We start from the raw sequence: 27,607 nt of genomic DNA on the forward strand, positions 1-27,607 counted from the left end.
GTTCAGCCCTTTTGGAAAACAATATGGACGCTTCTCAAAAAATTAGAAATTGAGCTCCCATTTGACCCAGCAATACCACTGCTGGGAATATATCCTGGAGAAGCAAAAAAGTATAGTTGAAATGACATCTGCACTTTTATGTTCATCGCAGCACTGTTTACAATAGTCAGAATCTGGAAAAAACCAGAGTGCCCTACAACAGATGACTGGTTAAAGAAACTTTGGTACATCTATACAATGGAATACTATGCAGCTGTTAGAAAAAAAATGAAGTCATGAACTTTGCATATAAGTGGATCAACATGGAAAGCATCATGCTAGTGTAATGAGTCAGAAAGAGAGAGACAGACATAGAAAGATTGCACTCATCTGTGGAATATAAAATAACAAAGAAGGAGACTAGCACCCAAGAATAGAAATAAGTACCAGGAGGTTAGCTTCATGGCTTGGAAGCTGGCTTTACATTCCGGGAAAAAGGCAGCTCAGTTAGAGAAGGGAACACCAAGTATAATGTGGTTGGAGACCATGCGCGGGAAGGGTGAAATACTTTCACGTATTGCTGAAAGTAGACAAGAGACTGAACACAATGGCCACTCAACACCCCTGTTGCAAACCATAACACCCAATTAGGGAGAGAGAACAAAAGGGAATACCCTGCCACAGAGGCAGGGTGGGTTGAGGGGAAATGGGACTGGGGGGGTGGGAGGGATACTGGGTTTATTGGTGGTGGAGAATGGGCACTGGTGAAGGGATGGGTTCTCGAACATTGTATGAGGGAAACATGAGCACGAAAATGTGTAAATCTGTAACTGTACCCTCACGGTGATTCACTTATTAAAAAATAAATACATTTTTTTAAAAAGCAATGTCCTTTTTGTATGGGCACAGGAAGGCAGTAAATGCTATGCTTTTGTAACGTGGGAATCAATCGACTCTAAATGATATTTTCCTCCTGGGCACCTGTTCTCTCAACCTAAACCTCAGCTGCTCTTACTTCCTAGCATCCCCCAAAGCAGGGTCCGGACAAGGGACTGGATGGACCCCAGGGCAAGCGGTGAAGTATGTGCTACCCTGGCATCAAGATGGGTCTGGCCAAAGTGCCTAATGCTTAACTATAAGTTAAGAGCTTGGTCATGGACAGATGCTGTCATGATCCAAAAAGTAGTAACTAGGTTTGGACCCTGCTAGGGTTAGGAATGATTAATCTGGCCTGAGAACTGTAGTCTGAGTCTGTGGCAAGATGTTCTCAGGATAGCCACCCTACAAGCCTGAATGTATCTCTTACTGTGCCCATACAAAAATAACTAATATTAAGATGGTAATTAAGATGCTAGGAGGAGAGGAATACTCCCAGGTGATGTTTCTTCCCCTGAGGCTGATGGGCAGTCAGGAAGGGCTTTCTTATGTTGACTTTGCTACCAGATTGGGTATAGCTTGGGACCAGAGGGCAAGGGGTGGAGTGGGGGAGAGAGGCAGAAAAGGGGAGTCAGGGAGTCTTGGAGTAGAAGCAGTCAGAGGTAAAATCCAGAGAGGAGAGAGAGCCCAGGCCATGAGATGGAGCATGGAGAGATGAGCAGGAGAGACAGGAGGAGACGGGAGTGAGGGACAGTGTGAGACTAGAATGGGGAGCTCAGAGAGACTGGAACAGGTGCGTGGAGAGAATGGAATAAATAACAACCGATCGATTGACCGGCTTAGCCATCATTTCCTTTTCTGTCTGCTCCATGGCCTGGGCTGCCCGGGCTGGGCGAGCAGACTGGGCCCACCTCTGAATCCGGGCGCCGATGGGGAGAGCAGCCGGAACTCTCCCCCCCGCTGTCCTGGGAGATTTTTACAAAATGCAATATTTATCTTTCCCTTCAAACCAATAATCCTCTGCTTATACTTAATGTCAAGGAGACTTTAAGATTGAACTTGAGCAGCATTCAAATAAATGTTTGATCACCAAAAGTTTGATGGGCTCCTAAAGTTGCTGACTTACAAGAAACTAGAAGCCACAAAGACAGCACAACCTTTATTTGTAACAAATATGGACCAAAAGAAATCTAAAATGGTGAATCTGTGTAGTTGGATGTTGCCGCACGGGGCAATCTTGCAAGGCAGATTTTAAAACTAAATATTCTATTTCCTGCATGACTGTATGTAATACATCTGTGCAAACTACCCAGCATCAGATGAACTTTATGAGAGCAAGATTTATTTGGCGAAAGATGATTGCAGCTGAAGCTTCATACATGTGTATATGTTTATACGTATATATACATACACATATATGCAATATTGTTAGGCTCTAACTACAGTATGATCTTCAATATGGGGTTGAACTGAGTCTTATCCTATAAACCGACAATGCAAATTCATGATACTGAGACAATTTAGTACTGTGAATGTCTTTCACATTCTTTAGAATTTTCTTAATGTTTTCTTTAGCATGTTTTATTAAATACAGTATATAATATCCTTTACACACTGAATATGTACATGAATTGCTATCAGCAAGGCTTCTTGTCAATAGTAGACTAAATTTTGGGAAAAAGTAAAAAGGTTATTATTTGGGGGCTTAGGATCGACTGAAAGTGTACCTGTCATGTAAGTTTAAGGTCAAGATTTTTGTCTTTCTTCCTTTTTTTTTTTTTTGTCCTTTTGGGTCACACCTTGTGGTGCTCAGAACTAATTCCTGGCAAGCAATACTATTCACAGTATTAGCTCTCCAGTCCCAAGGCCACAATTTTGATTCCTGGCATTACTACACATTGCTACCCTGCACATGGCCACTGCTACAAGTGAGCAAACCTTAGCATACTGAAACCAAGTGTGCCCTGCAGAGGATTAAAATGTGTGTGATAGTAACACAACCAAATATGTAGCCCTGAGACAGCAATATCAGTAGCAACAACAAAGGGAAAAGGGAAAAATTACACAGGAATGGGGGGCTGAGGGGAGATTATTCCCTAGCCTCTGTGATTCAAAGATCAATTGCTTTCTACTTTTCCAAGATGAGCATAGTTTATCCAGTCCTCATCTGACAGAATTGGGGTTCTTTCTGCTTTTAAATTACGGTTATACTGAATGTTCACGTTTTTGTCTGCACATGTTTTCAGTTCTCTTGTGGTGTTCAACTATGAGTGGAAATGCTTAATCATGAGTCCCGCTTTAGCCCACACATTGTTTGTACCTCAGTGTTTGAAGGTCTCCTTGCTTGGATTTGCTCACTTGCTTTTTGATTCTTCCTCGTACTAGATATTTTTGATTGACCTTTCTTCAGGCTCACCAAATCTTTCTTCTGCTTGCTTCAATCTGTTGCTAGACCCATCTGATGGATTTTTTAGTTTCTATTAATTACTTTTCAACCCCTGAATTTAGGACCCTCTTGGGCCATTCCTGAATTTACAAAAGCCTGTGCATGCCCGTTATTCCCTAATTCCAAGAACTATATCAGTTTGTCAAAGTCCTAAGAATGCTAAATTCTCCAGATTTTTATATTTCTGCCTAACTTTTGCCCCAACCTCAGGCAGTAATAATGCCAAACAATTGTTTCTAATTTTCTTTAAAAAGTGATCTAAGGGAAAGCTCCTAGTCAAAATGTGTTTGAGGAGATTCGGTTGGCGTGGGGTGGAGCTATGTGTGAAATTTCCAGTGAACTACCAAACTGGTCAAAAAATGAAAATTCTCAATTCTCCAGGGTTGTATTTTAAACTATCTAGAACCCTGCTTGTCCTATTCAGTGGCTGACAGGTATGCTGGTTCTTGGGAAGGAGGCAAAACCAGGACAAATTAGGATTCCTAAAGATCACTATTCTTCTGTGACGATTTAGAGTTTTCTCATTTTTTATGAAAAGAATATCTGGATATTTTACTCTGCTATTTTGCTGTCTTCACCCCAAGTAAGTTTCAAACTCAGTTTTTGAAACCATATACCCTTGAGGGTGAAGTAAAAAGAAGCCCAAACATATACTGAACTTTGTTTAGTAGATGTGTGTTGTAAAGGAGTAATTTGGCAGTTCTAAAACTTCTGTGTAAATTGTGGACAATGGAAATCATCTGTTAGAGAACTCAAGATCTTCTATATCAACAAGATTTACATGTCAACAAGACATCAGTGACAGCATGAGGAAGTTCCCACTAGTGAAAAGTACAAAATGATGCTTTTTATGCAGTGAACAAAATGGTACACAAACTAGTAGTAGGTGAGAGAAGGAAAACAAGTGAGTCCTTTAAGTGCACCAATTCCTGTCTCAAGAGTTTCCAAAGGATTATGTAGTGCACTGGGAAAAAACCCTAAAGTAGTGTTCCAAGAAGAGACAGCATTCAGACAGGTTAGTGTGCTAAGACCTGGTGAAGCAAACTGTACAGAAAGAATGTGAGCAGAAATATATCACCATCTTTGGTGTTGGTATGAAGAATCCATAAATGCCAGCAGAAAAAACTACCAAGAAGGTGTGGGAAGAGTAATTCCAGGTACTCACAAGACCAGGTCTAGTTTGTGTTTTCATCAGACAAAAATTGAAAAAAATTCAAAGACTTCCTAATAGGCAAAACATTATGTAGAGAAAGGCAATGCCTTACTGGGACCAAGTGAGTCCCAAATTAAGATTTTTCCACCAAAGTACTGTTGACATTTTGCTAAATATACATTTTGTTAAATATAATACCAGTACCTATGGACTACAGCCACTAGAAAAGTATTGTCAACACCCAAATTATCTCAGATTGTTGCCAAATGTCACCTAGGAGAATATTTTCAATAACTTGAGAATCATTGTAGATAGTTAAAATAGCCACAAATATTCCTATCTTCAAGGAAGTAGAGAAAAACATGAACATCTAAGTAGCAAAATTAATGGAAACAGTAACAATATGAAGACTGGGAAGTAGGAAAAGAAAATAAATCCTTAAACCAGTTGTTTTCAGCTCAGAGTCCAAGGACAGGTTTTGCTCTACAAAGGTAAATATTGAAAATCAATGACTTAAGCTATATGTAAAGTGATATATATACATATATATGCTGAAATTAGACTGTAATATATTAAAGATGTGTGTGGTAAACACTGAGTAACAGAAAAATGAGTCTATAGTAATGAAAAAAATATAAAAATATATTAAAGAGAATGAGATCATACTGAAAAAAATGTTACAAAAGGAACAGGGACAAAGTAAAGTTCTTAACATAGACAGTTGGCAATAAATACAGACACAAGATGAAACTTTTTCAAAATTACCATTTACAGCTATGATTGCAATAACTGTTTTGCTAATAATCATGAAACTTAAAATCAGTTTTAGATTAGATTTTATATATATATATAGTCTCAAAACATCTCCCTCAGAGATTAATTACTTGATAGAGAAAGAGTACTTTCCACTCGAGAACCACTTGCAATAAGCAAGCAAAGTTAATATCCAGTGCTAGGCAACATAAGACTGTAATCCTGTTGTTCATCGATTTGCTCGAGTGGGCACCATTAATGTCTCCATTGTGAGACAACTTGTTAAGTGTTCTTGGCATATCGAATACAACATGGGTAGCTTGCCAGGCTCTGCTGTGTGGGCGGGATACTCTTGGTAGCTTGCCAGGCTCTCTGAAAGGTACGGAGGAATAGAACTTGGGTCAGCCATACGCAACGCAAACGCCTACCCGCTGTGGCTAACTGAACTCAAATAAAAGGACAATGGAATATAAACTGGCTTACGTTTTTGATAAGTGTCAAAGTCATAAAATATAAAGGCATCTCTTTCTCCGTTATGACAAAATAACTGAAAGTAATGTGACAAAGGAATGTAGGACATGGCCCTCGATTACCTACTGCTATGAAAGTCCTGGGGTCAAACAGAAACATGAATATCTGATAACTGCACTGTAGTATTATAAGAGACAGAGAAACTATCAAGTGCAAAGAGGAAAAGGAAGAGGAGAAAAAATGGGGGAGAAAAGAAAAGAGACTGGAGAGAAAAGAAGGGAAGAAGACAGAAGGGAAGAAGAGGAAGAACAGGAGAGGGGAGGAAGGTTAAACCCGATCACAGACAAAGCAGTGGAATAACGTTTAGGGGATTTGGGTGAAGGGTTATGCAGTAAAGAACAGGACTTTGACCAAAGAATTTTTTGCCCTTAGCTTCTTCCCCTCCTTTTTCTGGGGGGTGCAAGGTCTGGGGGGCTCCCAAGTGGTGCCCAGTAGGCTAGGGAGCCTCACTGGTGATTCTCAGGCAGCCAAGTTAGCAGTTCAAATCAAGGGCCAAGAAAGTGATGCTACTTGAGCACTCTGGTTTCAGGGAAACCAGAGCCACCTCTGCAGTGCTTGTGGGAACATGTGGTACTGGGAATCAAACTCAAGCTTGGTGTATGCACCCTAACTACTGTACTGTGACTGGTCCCTGTCTTAGCTTCTTGGAGCAACTGACGCAATATCTGACAGAAGAATCTGTGTTTAGGTCAGGAAATGACTATAAAAAAATAATTAATCTTGCACTTGTGATGGGGACTTTGGGTTTTGTGGTATAAAACTGCCTATCATAAATATGTAGGTGATACACTTATTAATCACACCTATATGAAGTCCCCCCAGTTCTGTTGTGAAGAAAGCTTGAGTGAGTTTTTCAGATTGGTGATGGTGTATATTGATGATAATGTGATCTTTTGCCTTTAGAGTCCTACAAATATGGCCCAACGTAACTTTCTTTGCCCTATTATAAGGTGTATCTTTTTCTCTATAATAAATAATAACCATAACTATAAATATAAAAGTCTTTAGTGACTTCTCCAAATTTTTTAATGAATTTTTAAACCTGAGGGGCCTTGGGGATCCCAACCTCACACCCCCATGTCCCTGCCAAACCTGCAGTTGGTGCCAAGTAGACAAAAGTGATCTTGGGAGGACTCTTCCTTGTAACTGCAGTGGACCTGAACTCCTTGCTCGTGGGATAAGAAGTCATGGCAGACTTCACGGTCTGGAGGAGAGCGACCTAACCCCTTGCAGTTTGACTGTATCTTGGTACGCATAGAAATATTTTTTCACCTTTCCTGTCTTATCTGTTCAAAATTAAATGCAAAAGCAATCTGCTCAAAATAGCTATAATTACTCATACCTTTCTATTATTATTAAATATACCTTACTATGTATTTTTCCAGGCAAAGAAAGCATTGAACCTGTGGGATATACTTCATAAGCACAAATGAGAATATCTGATATCTATAATCTCAAAATTGTTAGAGAAGATTCTACAGTACAGAATTAAAAATTTTGAATGTAACTTGATTAGTGGGAGGCTTATGTAAATATAGTTTAAACATACTATTAAAAATATATTTATTAGCTTCAAAAAAACTTATTCAAATAAAATTTTAAATAATGAGATGACTAAATGATGGGCTGGCCCACAGAAAAATTAAGTTTTTGACAGAGAAATTCATAAAAAGATTAATCAATCATCAAATGTAATTTTTTTCCCTTGAAACACAGCAATTTTTGACTGTTGTTCTTTTCGCTTTCTGCTTGCTTCCCAGGAAGGATGAAGAGGCAGTTGTGATTGCTGTTTCATGTTTTTAAATCCTCTTTGTGCATTCTTGCTAACTTGATTCTTGATCTGAGGTTCATTCTGCTGAAAATCTAGGAGAAAGCAAAAATAAAAAAAACTTACTACATACCAAACTGTAAATAAGAAAAAAAATGTTTTATCTTCTCAAATCAGTAGTTAAGGGAAAAATATTAATTTTTTAAAAACAGCTCATGATGGGACTGGAGAGATAGTATAGTGGGTGAGGCGTTTACCTTGCATGCAGCTTATCTGGGTTCCATCCCTAACATTCTATATGGTTCCCCAGCCCTATTAGGAGGGATCCGCGAGTACAAATCCAGGAGTAAAGTAAGCTCTGAGCATGGCCAGGTGTGGTCCAAAAGCAAATACAAAATAAATAAATAAAACAAAAACAGCTAATAACTTAAAGTCTAAGCTCAATAGGTATGTGTATACATGTATGCATGTGCATGCATGCACCTATATATTGTATATCAGTCTGGGAATATATGCCTTCTATTACTTGTAAACAGATATTTAGTGCATGTTTCCTACCAAATTTATGCTGTCATAGAGTTTTTATTGACATTAATAGAGGCTTTGGGGCCAGAGAAATAGTATAATGGGCAGGGCACGTGGCCAACCTGGGTCTAATCCCCAGCACTGCATATGTTCCTGTGAGCACCACCTGGGGTGATTGCAGATTAGAGTCAGCAGAGTCAGGAGTAAGCCCCTAGCATTACTGAGTGTGGCCCCAAAACAAAACAAAACAAAACAAATAAAATAATAATAATCTGAGGGAGATCTTTTCCACTCCGGAGAACCTGTGTTCTTTCTTAAAAACATCTTTTTCTCTCTTCTTTTTTCCTCTCTCCCTTTCAGTAACAATTATTTTGCTAAAGAAAAAATTAGATACAAGATGCAGAATCTTGGACACTTTGATGATGGTGAAGGTGCAGTAACTTTAAAATCAAAACCAAGAAAGGTAATGCTTTCACAGCCATTTTACTAAAGCTATAACAAAGAGTAAAATAAATAAATAAACAGTCCAGTTAACCAGGAGACCCAACCACCCCTCAAAAAAAAAAAGCAAAAATTTAATGTAGTCACATTTGTTTATTTTTGTTTCCAATTGCTTGGTCAGTGGTGTCTGAAGATGTCTTTAGCTTCAACGTCATGGAGGTTTTTGCCCATGTTTTCTTCCATGTACCTTATGGATTCAGGTCTGATGTTCAAGTTTTTAATGCATGTTGATCTGACTTTGTGCACAGAATTAGACAGAGGTCTGAATTCATTATTTACCCAGTTTCCCCAGTACACTTGTTGAAGAAACAAATGGGACTACATTGCAAAAAGAAATGGTATCCAAGATACAAAAACCCACGGAATGAAAAAAAATATTGACCCAATACTCATGTGATAAAGGGTTTATATCAAAGATATATAAGGCACTGGTAGAACTTTACAAGAAAAAAATATCCAACCCTATCAAAAAAATGGGAAGAAGAAATGAACAGAAACTTCCTCAAGGAAGAAATTCCAAACTTCAAATGACCAAAAAGCATATGAAAAAATGCTTTACATTACTAATCATGGAGGAGATGCAAACCAAAACAAAAAGAGATATTATCTCACACCACAGAGACTGGCACACATCCAAAAGAACAAAACAACCAGTGCTGGTGCAGATGTGGGGAGAAAGGGACTCTCATTCATTGTTAGTGGGAATGCCAACTGGTCCAGCCTTTTTGTAAAACAATATGGCCATTCCCTAAAACACTAGAAATTGAGCTCCCATTCCATCCAGCAATACCACTTTAGGGAATATACCCCCGGGTCACAAAAACACACAGCAGAAACACCATCTGTACTTCAATGTTCAATGCAGCACTATTCACAATAGCCAGAATCTTGAGACAACCTGAGTGCCTGAGAAAGAAACTGGTACATCTACAAATGGAATACTACACAGTTGTTAGGAAAAATGAAGTCATGAAATTTGCTAATAAATTGGGAGTATCATGCTGAGTGAAAAAGGTGAAAAGAGGACGGACAGATACAGAATGACTGTATTCATTTGTGGTATGTATAAAAAAGTAGTATGAGACTAATATCCAAGGCAAAGGAAAACAGGGGACAGGAGGACTGGTAAAGGGTTAGAATCTATGACAAGTGTGTGGAGAGTATAGGGCAGTTAGCATAGAGAAGGGACCAGTATGACAATAACAGCTGGAAATGATCACTCTAGACAAGTGAGTATTAAATGTGGGTGAAGGGATATACATGATGACCTTTCAGTATCTAAACTGCAAACTGTAACACCCCAAAAGGGGTAGGTGGAGACAAAGAGAGGGGGAGAAGAGAGAAAGAAGTACCAGTCAAAGAGGCAGGTGAGTAAGAGGGGGTGAGGGTGGGCTGGAAGCTGGGGCACTGGGTTGGGAATTTACACTGGTGAAGGAATAGGTTGTGAACAACTTTATAATCACTGTGATTCTATTAAAAAAATATAAAAGAAAAAAGTGTTTTATTTTCAATGAAAAATAATTATTAACATGCTATTGTGTTTGGAGCAGATGTAGTCAGAAAATGAAAAAATAACTTCCATACTGAGCCTAACAATGTTGATAGGCAACATTTATTTTTAAAGGGTTATTTACTCATTGTACTTCCTTCTTTACTGAACAAAAAAAAGTTGTTTTGTGGTTAATCACTAAATCTACACAAAAATAAAAAACATTCTTTTCCAGTTTTAAAGTTATCTACTAATTTATGAGGGTAGCAATTTGTATGCTAGTCTCTAGAGAATACACCTATTATTGAGTGCGTCAAATAGATTATTTTAGAGAATGTTTGGGGGAGAGATAGTAGCTTGCGAAGATATGAACTGTCTGTTAATAAAATGAGAATAAAAAAACCCCAAAAATAATATAAATTAAATATTCCATATGGCTATGGCCTTATTGTCAAATGCCTGTTAAATATCTCCTTAAAAGCAAATGTCATGGGGTAAAACATAATCAAGTATATGCAGTTTGGAATAACATTTTCAAAGAATTACTAAATATATATTAAAAGGACCCTGATTTTGTACAAATCACAAAGGCTCTAGAATAAACCTATGTTAACTATTCAACAAGTGACTTTAGTGCTAAAGAGCTTAGATGTATTTGCTTCAAAAAACAGATCTGAATAATATATCAAACTAAAATACATCATATAGCTAAAATAAAATTTCATATATGTAAATATATCACTGTATCACTGTCGTCCTGTTGCTCATCAATTTTGCTAGAGTGGGCACCAGTAACGCCTCCATTGTGAGACTTGTTACTGTTTTGGGCATACTGAATACGCCACAGATAGATAGCTTGCCAGGGTCTCCAAGATGGGCGGAGGAACTGAACCCGGGTCGGCCACGTGCAAGGCAAATGCTCTACCCACTGTGCTATCACTCCAGCCCATGTAAATACAACTAAGCAAAAACAAACTAAAACATCTTCTCCTTGGATATCTCACTGGGGAAACTGGGAGTAACTAAAGCTTATAGAGCTGGGAACATACAATAAATGAGGTAGGCTACCACAGTTTGCTAACCCCAGTTGTTTTCTTTCCCTGTGCACACAGTATTTCCCATCCTGCGACAGTTAGGAGACACCAATGGAATGTGAGAAAAAGACCCAACCCATAAAAAATAACCTCACATTTAATCATCTCCTCTCTCTCTCCCCCAAGTAAGCAAAAGGAATTCCTTCATGGCCTGGGACAGATAGGAAAGATGAAAGGAGACTGAGAGGAGCAGAAAGGCTTCAAAATAAATCATTAAAATCTGCTAGTTATCTGTTACAACAGATAGTCTACCAAGCATACTACTGAACCTGGTACTCTGAAATAGTGATATTTAACCAATAAAATGACAAAAGTTGTCACTGGCTGCAGCAGTAGTTAAGGAAATGGGTATCTGAGGCTACAAAAATGAGCATCCTATTGGTTAAAGAATAGGCAACATTGCCGCCAATAAAATTTGGGAAGCAGGTTATTTGTATGGAGTCTGTTGCACCAGAGTTAAGTGCCTGGAAAGAATAAAACTGGCTCAATACAATGGTTCTCTGGCAAACAAGTTTTTGTAAATAACTAATTAATTAGTTTATAAGGGAAAGTAAAGGGAATTAAGAATCCAGGTATTTGGGGGGAACTAAGAATTCAGATCTTTGGAGCAACTAAAGGTTCAGAAGAGCCTTTGAACTCATAACAGTAAAAGATTAAGGTTTTTAGGACATTCCTGGTGAGGCCTGGGGTGGGGGCTCGAGGGGGGAAGCACATACAGTGCCAGGAACTGAACCTGGGAGTTTGTATGTAAGGCAAGCACCCTATCCGCTGTATTACACCACAGCCCTTAAAAAATAATAAAGGTTACTGAGGATTAATCCTAAATATATTCCCCAAATATACGTAAGACAAGTTGAGAATGGATGGAGGAGAGAATTTTCAGGCTGCAGTAATTGAAAACAGAGAGATTCAGAAATCCACTAAGTTACTGAAGGAATTGCATTGTGAAAGAAATTATAAGCTCAGGCTAGGAAAACAAAACGTGACTGTTACGGCTTCTGTTTTCATAACTTGGTATTTTTGAGAGTTGGTTGGAACAAACCCTGAGGACCTTTTACTAAATGCGGCCATGAAAGGACACAGCTAGGTTCCACAGAAAACACTGGATAAGGATGTTCCTCTCAGATCTTTCAAATTATTACTTGTGTAGAAGACATGTGGTATAGCTTCCATTCTTCCTAAGTGATGGAGGGATTTTTTAGTGGAGTTCCTTTAGTTTCTGCTCCGCTACTAAACATGCAGCATGATTTTGGAGCAGCAGTATTGTCTTTTTTTGTACACAGGACACTAAAATTTGAGTAATCCCTTTCCTGAAACTTGATGGAAAGAGCTAGGATCTTGGATTTGGAGATGGATTCAGTGACCAGACTCTGGAAAGGACCAATGGTGTCTTGTGTGGGAAAAGTGAAAAGAGAATCTGGTTACTAAAAGAATGGTCAATAGCAGTTATGTGTCTTTACACTTTCTTTGTCCTCCTAAGAACAGAACCTAACTGTATTTCCTAGCTCTATTATGCTAAAACGGGATTATACAATGGAATTCTGGCAAGTGAAATAGGAATAGATTTATTCCTTGCCACTTTCAAACTACTGCAAAATTATACACATATGGTAGTCTCCCCTTATCAGTGGGATATATATGCCCAGATCTTTGATGGATGCCTGAAACTGTATCTGTAACCTTATAGCTTTAACCCAATATTTACTATATATTTTTTCTATATACACATATATAAGTAGGATAAAGTTTAATTTATAATTCAAACAATATGATATTAAGTGACAGTAGAAAATAAAACAATAGCAGTAAGTTTTGTAAACATGACCTCTATAAAAATGGCCTGTTGGTACAAGATAATTCTGGATCACTGCTGACCACAGAAAACTGAAATACGGAAAGCAAAACAGTTCACAAGGACTACTATACTCCAATTCCTTCTGGAGAATATCTGGGAACCAGAGGACCAAAGAGTAAACAGACGAAAGAAGCATGATCCTTGAGTGTCTATGTGAAATGGAGCCCTCTATCACCTCACAGTGCACTTTGGTATGATCAAGAAACATCTTTTATTAATCTAAGCTCAATTTCATTATGAAGTGATCTAAGAAAATACTGTTTTTACCTTTAAGTCAGAAATCAATATACTGTGACGGAATTTTTAATAGCATGGAGTTAACTAAGATATAATAATTTGAAGAAACAATTAATTTAATTCCAAACAAGTAAAGTCAATTTTTCTTGATAACTTTTGTCATAACTCTCCTCTGGCAGGATTGGGGAAGCAGAGAAATGATTGAAATAAAAATTATACTGATAATTATAAAGATGCTGTTTCTGCTTCTCAATGCATAATTCATTCAAGATATTAAGTGACCAGCATCCTTTCATTCTGACAAATCATTGCTCAGCATATGGAAGCCAGGCAACACTAATACATACCTGGGGTTGTGCTTTTGGGAGCCTGTTCTCTGTAATTTCTAAAAGAAGAAAAACAACATTAGGACTTTTAAAAGTGAAATGAATCCCCTGGTTGTAAGAAGCAATAGTGCAATAAAACTGGTAATAAAACTTACTGAAAGAACCAGTATAGTCTCTCATACCACTAGCAAATAAACACACACATAAAAAACCATGAAAATCCAAGACTTTGTATCAAATGCCCCAGTATTATGACAGAATATGTACAGAGAATTTTCATTTCACTAGGAAGTTTTGGTTGTAAGTTTGTTTTAGCTACCTTGTATCAACTTCTAAGACCTAGCTACTGAAGACTTTCAAGTCTTACCACAAGAGGAGTAAGCCAAATATAACAAAAATTAACATGTATTCTGGGAGAAGAAGGGGAGAATAGTGATTGTTACTACTTTTGCATTGTTTTAGGGGCTATATCCAATGGTGCTGGGTGCCTAGGGTCATCAGAGTCATCTGGCTTGGGGTACCATGTGGTGTCAGAGACTGAACTTATGGCCTCTTAAGTGACATCTCTAAGTGATACACTAGTGTATCACCATTTTTCAGTATGAACAAGGGTAGCCCTTTACAGCAGTTTGGGGAGGTAGAGGTAAATGCACAAATCATTTTCAAGGTTCCCAAAATGGCTGTTTTTCCTATCTCTTCTTTGGAAATTTCAACATCACATTTTTCTTTTCTCTTTTATTCAAAACTTATCTGACCTATAAATAGAAAAAGCTTATTGAAGAAAATAGCTGTTATGGAAGATCTTAAATCATGAAGATTATTCCCGATTATATAAGAATTACAAATAAAATCAAATTTAGAACAGCTGTGGAAAGTGATGATAGGCAGGGAAAGAGATAGCATCACCACCATACATAAAGCATGGAGAAACCCAGTGGCAGGGCAAGCCTTCTATACCTAAACAGGAAAACATAGTAAAGTTGATTGATGTTTATCAAGAAGGAAAAAAAAAAAACACCTAATTTTATTCATTTCAGAAAGTCCAGTTTAGAGACAGGGATGTGGGGGTGTGACAGCATTGAAGTATCTGTGCTGCAGGCATGAGGTCACAAGTTGACCCCCCACCTGACATGCCAGGTGCAATTCCTGCGGCACTGCCATTTGGTATCCCTGGTACTATAACAAAGTATACAATCTCTGGCACACTGGAGCTAAATGAGTGCAAGTAGCACAACCAAAGTTTGCAACCAAAACTGAGTGTGTGAGAACCACAATCAACCCCTTTGTCATTATAATGACAATAATAAAAGGAAAATTTAACAAAAAAAGATCCTAAAAAGAGGTGAAATATTTCCAAACATTTTTCATCAAAAGCTAACGCAAAGCTTTAATGTTTAACAATTGATAAGCTTAAATTTACTAAGCATCTCCATTTTCTGATGAAGCTGAATAAGTATTGCCTGTTGTCATACATATATTAGTCTATTTTATCCCAAAGTAAAGTTGAAAATGACCAAGCCTAAGCACAGATTGCATTATAATGATCAGAACACACATGAGTAAATAACAGCCTCTTTTCTCTTAGTGTATACTTTTCCTATCTTTTAAAATTCAGAACAACTATTTCAGAAAAATTTCTTACCTTCGAGAGTTTTTAGTTCCAGATAAAGAATTAAAAAACACTGATTCAAACTTCTTTACTTCTGTATTTGACCTGTTTAAGTCATCTCTACAATCCTGATGGGTATCCAGTATGTTTCCTTCAGGTAATAACTTGGGGTGCTTTTTTGGCTCCTTCACAGACGACTGAGAATTACTTTCCTTCTTTCTTGTCCGCCTGACTTTCCCAATGAAGAAGTCATCACCAGAGGAGTCACTATCCTCAGACATGGAAGACTGTTTATAAAACCTTTCTTCTGTGCTATCATCAAAATATTCTTTCTCTTCTTCATCCAATTCTTCATCACTATTACCATCGAGTGAGCTATCAGACTCATTCTTTTTCGAGGCCTGACTTAATGTTTTCATTTTGGTGTTTGCAGTTATCTTTGGGTGTCCCGAGGGAACTGCAGAATTCTTTACAGATGGATTTGATGGTGAATCTGGCATGTCTACTGCTTTGGGTCCCTGTTTTATCTTGGCTACTATTTTTTCTTTTGAATTATTTAATGGTTTCTTTGCCAATATTTTGGCTTCTTTCTCCTTTTGCTCCCTGGTAATAGTTCCTTCATGCTGTAACTTACTGGCATTATCTGAACACAAAGTGTCCTTGGAATGATTCTCTTCTGATGCATTCTTTGATGACTTGACTTCGTTATGTCTTGCATCTTTAAAGGCTTTTACAGCAGCTGCAAGAGAAATAACACATGACTGTTTTCAGCAACAAAATAAATAATATAAAACATTACTGTCTCAATATTTGTATAAGTATTTGGAAATACTTAGGACAATCTGAATTTATATCAAGTATGTATAATGGATCTGATGACTTCAAAGAGATATCATTTGACTCTGATCACTGTCACTATCACTGTCATCCTGTTGCTCATCAATTTGCTCGAATGGGCACCAGTAACATCTCTATTTTGAGACTTGTTGTTACTGTTTTTGGCATATAGAATATGCCATGGGTAGCTTACCAGGCTCTGCCGTGCGGGCAAGATACTCTCGGTAGCTTGCTAGGCTCTCTGAGAGGAGCGGAGGAATCGAACATGGGTTGGCCACGTGCAAGGCAAACACCCTACTGCTGTGCTATTTGACTCTGATATCCAATTTAAATAACCCAAATAAAAAAAAAAGTCATTCCCGCCTTCCCCATCGCACCCCACCACCCCGCACTCCTCTTTGCAACCCCTCCACCCCGCCCCGACCCTTTTTGGTTTCTGGACCACAATACACAGTACTCAAGGTTTTCTCCTGGATCTGGATTTGGGAATCACTCCTGGTTGGGCTTGGGTACCATATGTTATGCTGGAGATGGAACTCGGGTTGGCTGTATGCAAGGCAAATGCTTCACTGCTGTACTATCTCTCTGGACCCAAGAAAGTCATTCTTTTATGTCTCTGAATTATAACGAACATCAAAAAATCATATTCAAAAAAATTAAATTCATCTGTAGGAAGTGAATTTCAACAATTATAAAGAACTATAAATTATTCTTTGTCATATGTATCTTCCAATTTGTGACAAAAGTTCAATTTTAAAAAAGCACTTTAAATATGTAATTGAAAATTATGTCTTTAAGTGACATTAAAAACTAATATGTAATATACTGATACCTGGAAAATCAATTATAGCCATGTTTCCATAAAAAGAGATTATATATGATTACACTGAAATTTAGCAAAAATTATATATATTTTTTCTTTTTCCAGATATCGGATGTCTTCCATATTTCCAGACACCTTCTCATGTTTGGAAATATCTGAAAGACAAATTTATATTACCTAACAAAAGATCCTCAATAATACTCAAACAAAAAAATAAATGAATAAACATAAAAAATTATAAATACGCAAATGTACGTAAGTACATGTTAAAATTCAGGACCAGGAAGAGACTGAGTACGTGAGGTCAGGTGCTTGCTTTGCATGTGATGGCTGTGACCCTGGTTCAGAACCCTGGCATCACATATGGTTACCTTAGTACTGATCAGTCTTACCCAAAGACCAGGAAAAGTACCTAAGCATGACCAAGTATGACCCCTAATGAAACCAAAATAAATAAATAAATAAAAGTTCTCTGTTAAATTAAAAATTATTGAATTTATACCTTTTAGCACATCTATTTTTTTCTTCAGAAGAGGGTGCATTGCTAATCGGGCAATTGCTCTTTCCGTTGCAGTAGAATCAGGCTACAAGTGAAACAACACATGGAAATAAAAATAAAATGGCAATATTAACATGAAAGTGAGTAAAAGGAGGTATTTAAAATCTTATAAAAAATTACAGTTAGGGGGTGAGAAATTTATTCTTACTGGATAACTCAGCTGGTGAAGAGAAATAAAAATGCTAACATAATTACTACTGCTCTTGAAAAGTTAAAATTCTCACTTAATCGATTAATAAATAGTATTCTTTGGGTACTTAGTATATTTACTGAACTGTGGCACATGCTATGTGTGATAACTAAAAATGTAATATAACTCTTGCTTTCAAAGACCTTAAGAGAAGGATTTAAGAAGACTAGATTACTATGAAGGAATATGAGCAATAAACTGTTGATTTAAGACTACCAACACGTTTGAAGTTTGAACTAATTTGTAGGACATTTAGAACCCAATACCCCTGCCCCCACTCCTCCTCCCCCACCCCGACACACACACACACACACACACACACACAATTTTAGTCATACTCGGCAATGCATGGAGAATACTCCCAGTTCTGTGCTAAAAGGAATATGCAGAATCATACCAAATTTGGTTTGCAAGCAGTCAGGTCACTGAGCAGCTTCTTGAGTCCATGTATATGCACATACATTTATAAAGCATCACTTGTATCACTTGTCATCCTGTGGCTCATTAATTTGTTCGAGCAGGCGCAATTAATGTCTCCATTCGTCCCTGTTGCGTGCTCGTGTAGCCCAATGGCGTCTGCTCGCTCCAGGAACACGAAGTGCCTCAAACCATTCATCCAGGGCCTTAACGAAGAAGTCTGACCATCTTGTAGGTGGGCAGCCACTCGGTCTTTTGACGTCCTGTAATATCCAGTTGGTAACAGCTCTAGTCAGGCAGTCGTCTCTAAATTTTATTACGTGTCCGGCCCATCTGATTTTTGACGCCTTGGCAAATGAGACAGCGTCCCTCATTCTTGATGGTCGATGGATGGAGGTTGGAACTCCGGATTCCTTCTCTCACTTGAGTGCAAAGTGATACTCCAAGCATAGGCATAGCTCTTCCGATTCCTCTTTGGGATACCCAAATAGCATTCTCATCCTGTTTTAGTAGGGCCCAGGTCTCTGAGGCATATGTTAGTGCAGGAAGAATGGTGGAGTTGAAAAGATGTGCCCGAAGCTAGAGGTTCCTCATCCTCTTAACCACTTCCTCAACGCTCCTGAAGGTGTTCCACAGAGCTCTCTTCCTCCTGTGCAGTTCTGGTGCCAAGTTGTTCCTCATGTTGAGTTCTCGACCTAGGTACACATAACTGCTACATTCGGAGATGTCTGTTCCGTTGAGGGCAAATGGAACATCAGGAACTAGTCCGTTTCTCATGAACACTGTCTTCATGAGATTCAACTGCAGTCCTACATTTCCACACTCACAGTCGAAGTCGGCCAGCATTCATGCAGCCTGGCTGATATTCGGTGCTATGAGAATGATGTCATCAGTGAAGCGGAGGTGATATAGTTGCTGACTGGCTATCTTCACTCTCATTCCTTCCCATTCCAGTCGTCACATGATGTTCTCAAGGGTGTCACTGAAGAGTTTCGGTGAAATGGTGTCTCCCTGCCAAACCCCTCTCTTTATGTTGATGATTACTTCTTTGTAGAATGGTGAGAGATCCTGGTGGTGAATCCATAATATAGCTCATGGAGGATCCTGATGTACTGAGTCTGAATACCCTGTTCGGCTAGGGCTTCGATGACCGCTTCAGTCTCAACAGAATCAACGGCCTTCTTTAAATCAATGAACATTAGACAGAGTGGCATCTTGAACCTTAATGAGCTTGGTCACCATGTGGATATAATCAATTGTGCTGAATCCTTTTTGGAACCCAGCTTGCTCGCATGGTTGTCCTTCGTCTAGTGTTCTGCCAATCGTATTCAGGATGACGCGCGTGAATAACTTATAGATGATGGACAACAGGCAGATCGGGTGATAGTTGCCAATGTCATGAATGTCTCCCTTCTTGTACAATAGGATGGTCCTGCTGGTTTTCCATTGGGACAAAACCTTCCATTCACAGGTAGCATGTGAAGAGTCAAGCCAGTGTACTGACAAGTACTGGCAGCAGATTCCTCAGATGTTCAGGTCAGACCTGTGTGGACTGGGTGCTGTACACTTCTTTACTGACAAAATAACATGTCGGATTTCGGAAGGGAGAACGCTGAGAACGACATATCCATCCTGCAGAATTTGGTATATGGGCAGGTGAATGTGGCTATCAAAGAGATCCAAGTAGAAGTTGTGGATAACCTTTTCCATTGCCCTTCTGGAAGAGGTGATAGATCCATCAGGACATCGACAGGCAGTCATCTTGGTCTTACAGCTGGCCCAAGCAAAGGACAGGCGGGCGTTGTGAATACTTTTCCTGGCTTCTGCCACTTTGGCCAACACTGCTGCTCTTCTCTCTTTGAGGTCTTCCTTGATTGCTCCTCTGCACAGCTTTGCAAGCTTGAACATTAGCTTGTGATTGCCTGAGGCTCGCACGAGACCACATTGGCGAATGAGTTCAAGAGTTTCCGAAGACAAGCGTCTGTTTGTGGCTTTCTCTCTCTCTCTCTCTCTCTGCATTCCTCGTCAATGTTGTCAATGAGGCATCGTCCCATATTGCTGCAGTAGTGCCAAAGAGCTCCCAGTAGGTGGTCGTTCTGGGAGTTCCCTTCTTAAACATTGCAGCCCTTTCTCCCCGCTCCGTGAAGTAGAATTTTGCACGAAGGAAATGGTGGTCTGATTCCATTTGGTATTTTGGGACAATAGTGACATCGGTCAGGCAAAACCGTCAATTGAATATGATGTGGTCAATTTTGTTGTGAAACTGTCCACTGGGAGACTCCCATGCCCAGTATTTAGATTCGGCCTTCTGGAACTGCAAGTTACCACGGATGGTCTTCGTCAACATGATGAACTCAGTCTCTCAACCTGTTCATTCCATTCTAGGCTGTGTGTCCCGATGTGGAGTTCTTCAGGTGACCTTCTAAGTCCTATCTTGGTGTTAAAGTCACCGACAATGACCTTGTAGAAGGTGTGGTCTTCTTTATAGAACTTCTCCAGCTCTATGTAGAACTTTTCAATTTCTTCTTTGTTGTAGTTGGATGCTGGCGTGTAGGTAACGAAGATAGAAACTGCCAGCAACTAGCCATATCTATTCAAATATACATAAGCGTCCGATCTGGGTTGTTAGGATTTGGGTTGTTAGGCATTAGAATGTATCAATGCTCATGGCCAAGTTTGTGTTGACAAGGACAGTGACACCACTGATGCCTCTACTGTCACATGTTCCGAAGAACAGTTCTTCTCCAGTGTCGAAAACGGCGTGATGTATTCGATGCTTTCTCCTCTTGGTCAATCCAATGGCATCATACCTGATTTTCCGCCCTCACACCATCAGGTCCCCGATGGATGCTTCCAATGTCAGCATACGTGCGTTAAAAGTGCAAAGTCATTTTAGTCCTTCTTTGTTTTGGTAGCCTAGTTTGGCCCTGAGATTTTATCGGCCTCTCCTTGTTTGTCCTTCTTAACGCTGCCGAATTGGGGGTTTTTCCAGGGTCAGGGGAATGAGGCCCATTGTTGTTACCATTTTGGGCATATTGAGTACATTACGGGGAGCTTGCCAGGCTCTGCTGTGCAGATGGGATACTCTCGGTAGCTTGCTGGGCTCTCCAAGAGGGTTGGAGGCTTTTAGGGTGGCCTCCAATCTCCATTATAGGTGTTCCAATGGTTCACACCATATCTGAATCCCATCAAATATGTTGTGGTAATGATGGAAAATGGGTAGAAGTGTTTATGATGTGTCTGAGGATCTCTGTTCCCAGGTCCCATTGAGCCTAGAGTCCAAGGTTACAAAGTTCTATATTATCTAGTTCTGTGGGACTTCACTCATGCGTGAGACTCGGCCCGAGTATCAAGAAAGTGGCCTGGAGCATGGTGGCAGTTGGGGTTTTATAAAGCATATATACTTGAAATACGCATATTTCCAGAAAATCTATCGTAGTAACTGGTTTTGGTTTTGATTTTTTTAATAAAGGGACATCCTCGGTGCTAGGGAGAAGCAAGGCGATTCCCAGAAAGTGTAGGTCTGATGGATCAGTGATCAATACAGTGATGAGGGCCATATCCAGTGAATTCAGTAATCAACTGGGCTGTACTTAAGGTTCTCAGGGGCCATGCGGTATTGGGGACTGACCTCTTAACTGATGTAGCCACTTAGTTATTAATTTGCAATCTGAACAATTTATGATTTCTGGAGTAAAAAAATATTCTAATAGGGAACAATATTATACAAATGGAAAAACTCTTAATCACATATGCTTATGCTTTATAAACACCAAACATATATTTTTAGTTCATTTTTGGGCCATACCCAGCAGTGCTTAGAGCCTATTCCTGGCTCTGCACTCTTGGGATCATTTCTAATGGGGCTTGTGGGAGCCATACGTACTGCCAGAGATTGAATCTGGGTCAGCTTCATGCAAGGCAAGAGCTGTACAGGCTGTACTATCATGCTAACCCTGAGTTTTCATTTTTAAAAGACCTATGCCATGTGTTAATTATATGTTATTGAAATGTTCGAAAGAAAATTTAAAATACAAAAACATACACATTACAACAATCACTAAACTTTTTAAATTTAAAAGCACTTAGGACTTACATAAAACAATTTTAATCTGAAAAGCAATTAGAAATCTTTCATATAAGTTTTAAAATTCGAATTTTAACAAGATGTACAGGGAATGTAGTCCAACCTGTTTATATAACAATCAGAGTAGGAGTCTTGATTTCAAGATTACCTAGTCAGAAAAAAATCAGAACCCAAATTTGGGGTTCTTAAATAAGTCTAGTATTCTCGACCACATTTCAGAATCAAGCCATCATAAGAATTTTAAGAGTTCAATAAATGTAGAACTGCCCTATTCTCAAATGCTGTCTTTAAGTCTCAGTTCTTCTAGTCTAGCTAAATGGACTGTATCTTATATCTCATGGTTTTTAATAAACAGAAAATGGGAATGTGTTTATATTTGCATAAAACCTAGAATTGGAAGTTCAATTAGCACAAAGTATTTCTTCTAACGTTCTGCTGCTGGTTCATAGGAGCCCATTTTAGGCAGCATTTCAAAGGAATGAACATCACATTTAATTGAACATTTTCATTTTTAGACTGTTGTTTATATTCACATGTACATTCTCAAAATTCTTTTCAAAATTGAACACCAAGAGCCTTGTGCTCACAATAAATACACATATGCCAAAATAAAATTTTTTCCATTAAAAGATGAGGTGTTTTTCCTTTTTTATTTAATTTATTTGAAATGGAAGAAACTGGAGGTGTGTGAAAACCACAGTTTCCTGAGAATTTTCCATGGCAAACACTGTGTCAGCTTTTAATAAGGAAAGTGGTGGATACCTTCTTATCCCCAATATTCTGAAGACAGTTTCATGCAGGTGTGAAAACCATATTTCTAGAGACTACTTAGCCATGTAAGCTTCAAAGTGAATTTCCTTAAATTTAAGATACGATTGTATTTGAAATGCCACCTATAAACTCCATCTATAAATTCCATCAATAAAATCCTTTATAACATTTTCTTTCTCCTATAAAGTTGATCACATTTTTCCTTGAATTTAGTCATTGTGTTGGTGCCTTCATGTATAAAAATTCATCCTTTAACATAGTGAAGGCTAAGTAAACCTAGAGAGAAAGGAAATGAGGAAAGAAAATGGACAGGAGACTAATAGCAAGCAATAAAGGAATTGAAGCCTTACAAGAGAGGCCATTGTACTTACTCTTAGGAATTTAAGCCCATTGTCTTAAGCAAATACAGACATCTTAAAAGATGAAAGAACCAAACACTGCTATAGTTATGAACTTGAATCTACTTATTTTTGAAGCTTCTTTTGAATATTTCTAAGTAACCTGGTTCCAAAAAGGATTGGGAGGGACTACAAATTGGGTCACAAATTTACCTCTACTAGTTCAGAAGTTACACAATGTTTTATTCTGCTCTATTCTCAAAAGTCAGAGAGCTCAACTGCTCATAGCTCTATGTAGCTGACACATTACCTATCTGGTTATCATCCACAAAGCTTTCACTAATAAAAAACTAAAGAATATCCAGTTCTTCCCTCAGGACAGTCAGCTGCAGAGGCTTTGTTAATTAATACACTTAACAAGGTTATCATAAATGAAATAAATAGAAATAACACGCTGAAATTAAATAGCTTGAGAAGAGTTTAATGACTCATAAGAAGGGCAGTTTCTCTTGGCTTTAAATCCAAAGGTTGCATCAATAACTTTGATGAAACAGAACTGTTTTCCTTTCCTCCCTCTCCACCTTCTTTTCCTTCCTTTAATTTGGAGGAAGGTCAAAGTAATCAGATTTCACTTGACAATATTTCAGTAAGATCCTAAACAACCTAGCGTATTACTAATCATAAATCAAATGAGTATGCGGTTACAAAATAACAATGGTAACAATATAATATAGCTATTTACATTCCCATTTTTAGAATAAATAACATTTTCCCAGACTGAAGTTTAATAAGAGGTTCAAAATAGATTTTCTAAAACGGCTGTTACATAATATATGTATGTATGGCGCGCGCGCGCGCACACACACACACACAAAATCTCCAAACTAAAAACAATCTGGCTGAGAAGATATTGAAAATGAACACAAGAAAACTAGACATGTGATATTTTACTTTGGACATTTTCAACTTCAAGTTAAGAAATAAATATTTCCAAGTCTTACTCTCAGAATATAAATGGAAACATAATATTATTAGGGAACTAAAAATAAATTACTTTTTTACCCTCACCACAAATTAAACATTAATGAAATACCATTAGAATTTAGCAACCAGAAAGTAAAAAATTTTTTTTCTGAAAAATATCAATTTTTAAAATTTTTGAAACTCTCAAGAGAAAACAAAAATACCTTGCCATTGGTTTTTCAGATTTAGCCCTATTTGTTTAACACACTATCATTTGTCTTAGATGTAGATCAAACCACAAATTTAAACTTAACAGAACTACATTTCCCCCCTCATTTTATGAATGGGTCTAAGAGTTTATTGCAAAACATAGATTGTTATAAAACCATACTCATGACATGTGGTGCATTTCTGATTAGAACACAGACAGCCCAAAATCCTTCCCTCCTCCCAAACAACCAGAAATCTTTCATATTTCTGGTCTTCTAACAATAAAATGCTTTAAAATTTAAGTGTACTGGGCTACAGAGATAGTACAGCAGTTATGGAGCCTGTCTGGCAATGCAGCAGATGCTGGTGTGAGATCCCGCCTTGCACCACATATGATCATTCAAGCATGGCCAGGTGTCATTCCTGAGGACAGAGCCAGTTATAGCCCTTGAAGACCAGTGGGTGAGCCTCCCACTACCTGACATGTACATACAATTTAACTAAGGATAAGTGGAAGTTAACCTATATAAATGCAGAATCGGAGCAATTCTTCCCTGAAGGCTGGCAGTAAGTTGAAATTAACAGCTGAAGATTCTAATGTACCTCACTTTAATAATCAATGAAGCAAGTATACAAAAATAGACAAAGATATAAATCACCTGAACAGCACCACCAACGATTTTGTCATAATTGACACAGGGCAATGATCCCAATCACTGTCACTGTCATCCTGTTGCTCATCAATTTTCTCGAGCGGGCACCAGTAGCATCTCCTTTTTGAGACTTGTAGTTACTGTTTTTGGCATATTATTAAATACACCATGGGGAGCTTGCCAGGCTCTGCCGTGCAGGCGAGGAACTCTCGGTAGCTTGCCAGACTCTCCGAGAGGGGTGGAGGAATCGAATTCAGGTCGGCCACGTGTAAGGTGAACGCCCTACAGCAGTGCTATTGCTACAGCCCATAATCCCAATAAATGTTTTTAAATATATATAAAGTATTTCTCAAGATAAGCCATACTCTGGATTATAATACAAATATTAACAAAGTTTAAAAGAAAAATCATTAATAATGTTTATGGTCATAAATAGTAGCAAAAGACATATAACCTCCCCCCAAATTTAAACTTTTACTTAAACAATAGGTCAAAGCAAGCTTGAAGTGAAATTTAAAACATTTTTAACTCAAAAGAGAGAGAGAGAGAGAGAGAGAGAGAGAGAGAGAGAGAGAGAGAACACAACACATCACACATATAGGATGCAAGTAAAATAGGGCTTTAAGAGAAATGTACATCATTAAATGTCTACATTAGAATAAAGGTGTAAAATCTACAATTTAACAAGACTGCTGAGATAGTTCAAGAGTTGGAATGTGGGGGCTGGAGTGATAGCACAGCAGGTAGGGCGTTTGTTTTGCACGCGGCCAACTTGGGTTCAATTCCCAGCAACCCATATGGTCCCCCGAGCACCGCCAGGAGTAATTCCTGAGTGCATAAGTCAGGAGTAACCCCTGTGCATCGCCAGATCTGACCCCCCACCAAAAAAAAATTGAAAAGAGTTGGAATGCATGGCTTTCATACTCAAGTTGTCCCTGAGTTTGATCCTTGGAGTAACATGGCCTCGTCATCCCCAGCTCTACTTGGGTAGCCTTTGTAGTAGCTTCCAGTATCACTGGTACCAAAGAGCAAGGCATTGACAGTCCAAGTTCAAGCACTGATTATATGGCAATACTGAGCCAAGGATTACCAGTGCAGTCCCCAGGGTACCATACAGTTTCACAAATATGTGAAAAATTAAAGAACAAAATCAGTAATTTATGCTTCTAAATTAAGAAACCAGGAAAAAAATGAAGTAAACAAAAATGTAAGAATAAACAGTGATTAGGGCAAATGTCTAAAAGTAACTTTTACTGAAAGTAAACATAGAAAAGAAATAAAGAAAACTCATTAATACAGTACCTGGACTGTGGAACTATCTTATACAGTCATCAGTCAATAGATGGAAACGAAAAAGCAAAATGATAAGGAGTGGGCAGCGGAGACAAATCTAATGAGCAAAGGATCTGGGTAGAAAGCTTTATTGGGACTCAGTGAATATAGAAGGGCTTTAATTCATTTTGTTATTTCTAAGTTTCAGCTTCCTCATTTGTAAAATTAAAAATAAAAGTAGAAGTAAGCCTAATCACGGCCAATGCAGTTGGAACTTTATTTGATAGCAAACAAGGATTCTTATTTAATTAGGAAGACTGACAAACTAATCATCATCCTACACATGAATGCCACAGTAACTTCCACATATCTTTAATAACCACAAAATCTGATAGCAGAGCAAAGCAAAATTTAGAGATTGCCATAAAAATACTGTTAAAACTAAAGAGCCCCAAAGAGGAAAATCATTACATATTTACTAAGGAAAATCATTATATATTTACTAAGAAACTGGTTTCTTAGTAAGCTTCTTTTCAAAACAAATGTATGTGAACAATAAAGGAGAAACTTTTCATAAAACATAAGAATCTACTGGAGATCTACCTTTTTGCAGATTTTTTCAAAGTTGATATCATCACCAAGCGCAGATTTAGTTACCATATCAGGTTTCAATTCCTGTAAATAAAAAACAATTTTATTTATGAGTCTAATTTTATTTTTTATTTATTTTTTTGCTTTTTGGGCCACACCCGGCGATGCATAGGGGTTATTCCTGGCTCTGCACTCAGGAATTACCCCTGGCGGTGCTCAGGGGACCACACAGGATGCTGGGAATCAAACCCAGGTTGGCCGAGTGCAAGGCAAACGCTGTACCCGCTGTGCTATTGGTCCAGCCCCATGAGTCTAATTTTAAATGGTGATAATTATGAGTTCAATTCTTTCACTTACTTTGCTCTTAATAAATCTAATACTTAATACAAATTAAGTTCTTAATTTTTAGAGAAACCCCTTAATTTTTAAAAGAACCCGTATTGCAGGAAGAAATAATCATACTACAATAAAAGCCACAACAAAATAATTTTACAAGTTAATCCTCCTGTGACAATCTTCAGATTTTATATAAGGCAAAATATTTAACTTGCTGCAAACCTCCAGCAATAAAGAAATAATAAAAATATATGGAGCCAAAAAAATAGTATACTGGAAAAGGTGTTTGTCTTAGATGTGGTGGCAAGTCAGGTGTGATCCCCTGGCACTCCATATGGTCAGCACCACCTGGAGTGAACAGTGAATGCAGTGCAGAGCCAGAAATAAATCCTGAGCACTGCCAGGTGTGGCCCCCAAA

General features: G+C 38.2%; 1 protein-coding gene across 1 annotated transcript in view; it reads right to left on the minus strand.

The window, feature by feature from the left end:
- Nucleotides 1–2,001: 2,001 nt before the first annotated feature.
- The window catches only part of SRFBP1 (serum response factor binding protein 1), a 48,623-nt gene continuing 23,017 nt past the window's right edge, over nt 2,002–27,607 (minus strand). The window contains exons 4-8 of the mRNA XM_012933069.2: nt 26,866–26,937; nt 17,305–17,386; nt 15,176–15,881; nt 13,555–13,592; nt 2,002–7,601 (exon numbers count right to left, since the gene is read on the minus strand). Coding sequence (XP_012788523.2) covers nt 7,417–7,601; nt 13,555–13,592; nt 15,176–15,881; nt 17,305–17,386; nt 26,866–26,937 — 1,083 coding nt within the window. The 3' untranslated portion in view covers nt 2,002–7,416. The remainder of the gene's footprint in view (nt 7,602–13,554; nt 13,593–15,175; nt 15,882–17,304; nt 17,387–26,865; nt 26,938–27,607) is intronic.

The sequence above is a fragment of the Sorex araneus genome, chromosome 6 (genome assembly GCF_027595985.1).
Source record: "Sorex araneus isolate mSorAra2 chromosome 6, mSorAra2.pri, whole genome shotgun sequence".
NCBI classification, from domain to species: Eukaryota; Metazoa; Chordata; class Mammalia; order Eulipotyphla; family Soricidae; genus Sorex; species Sorex araneus.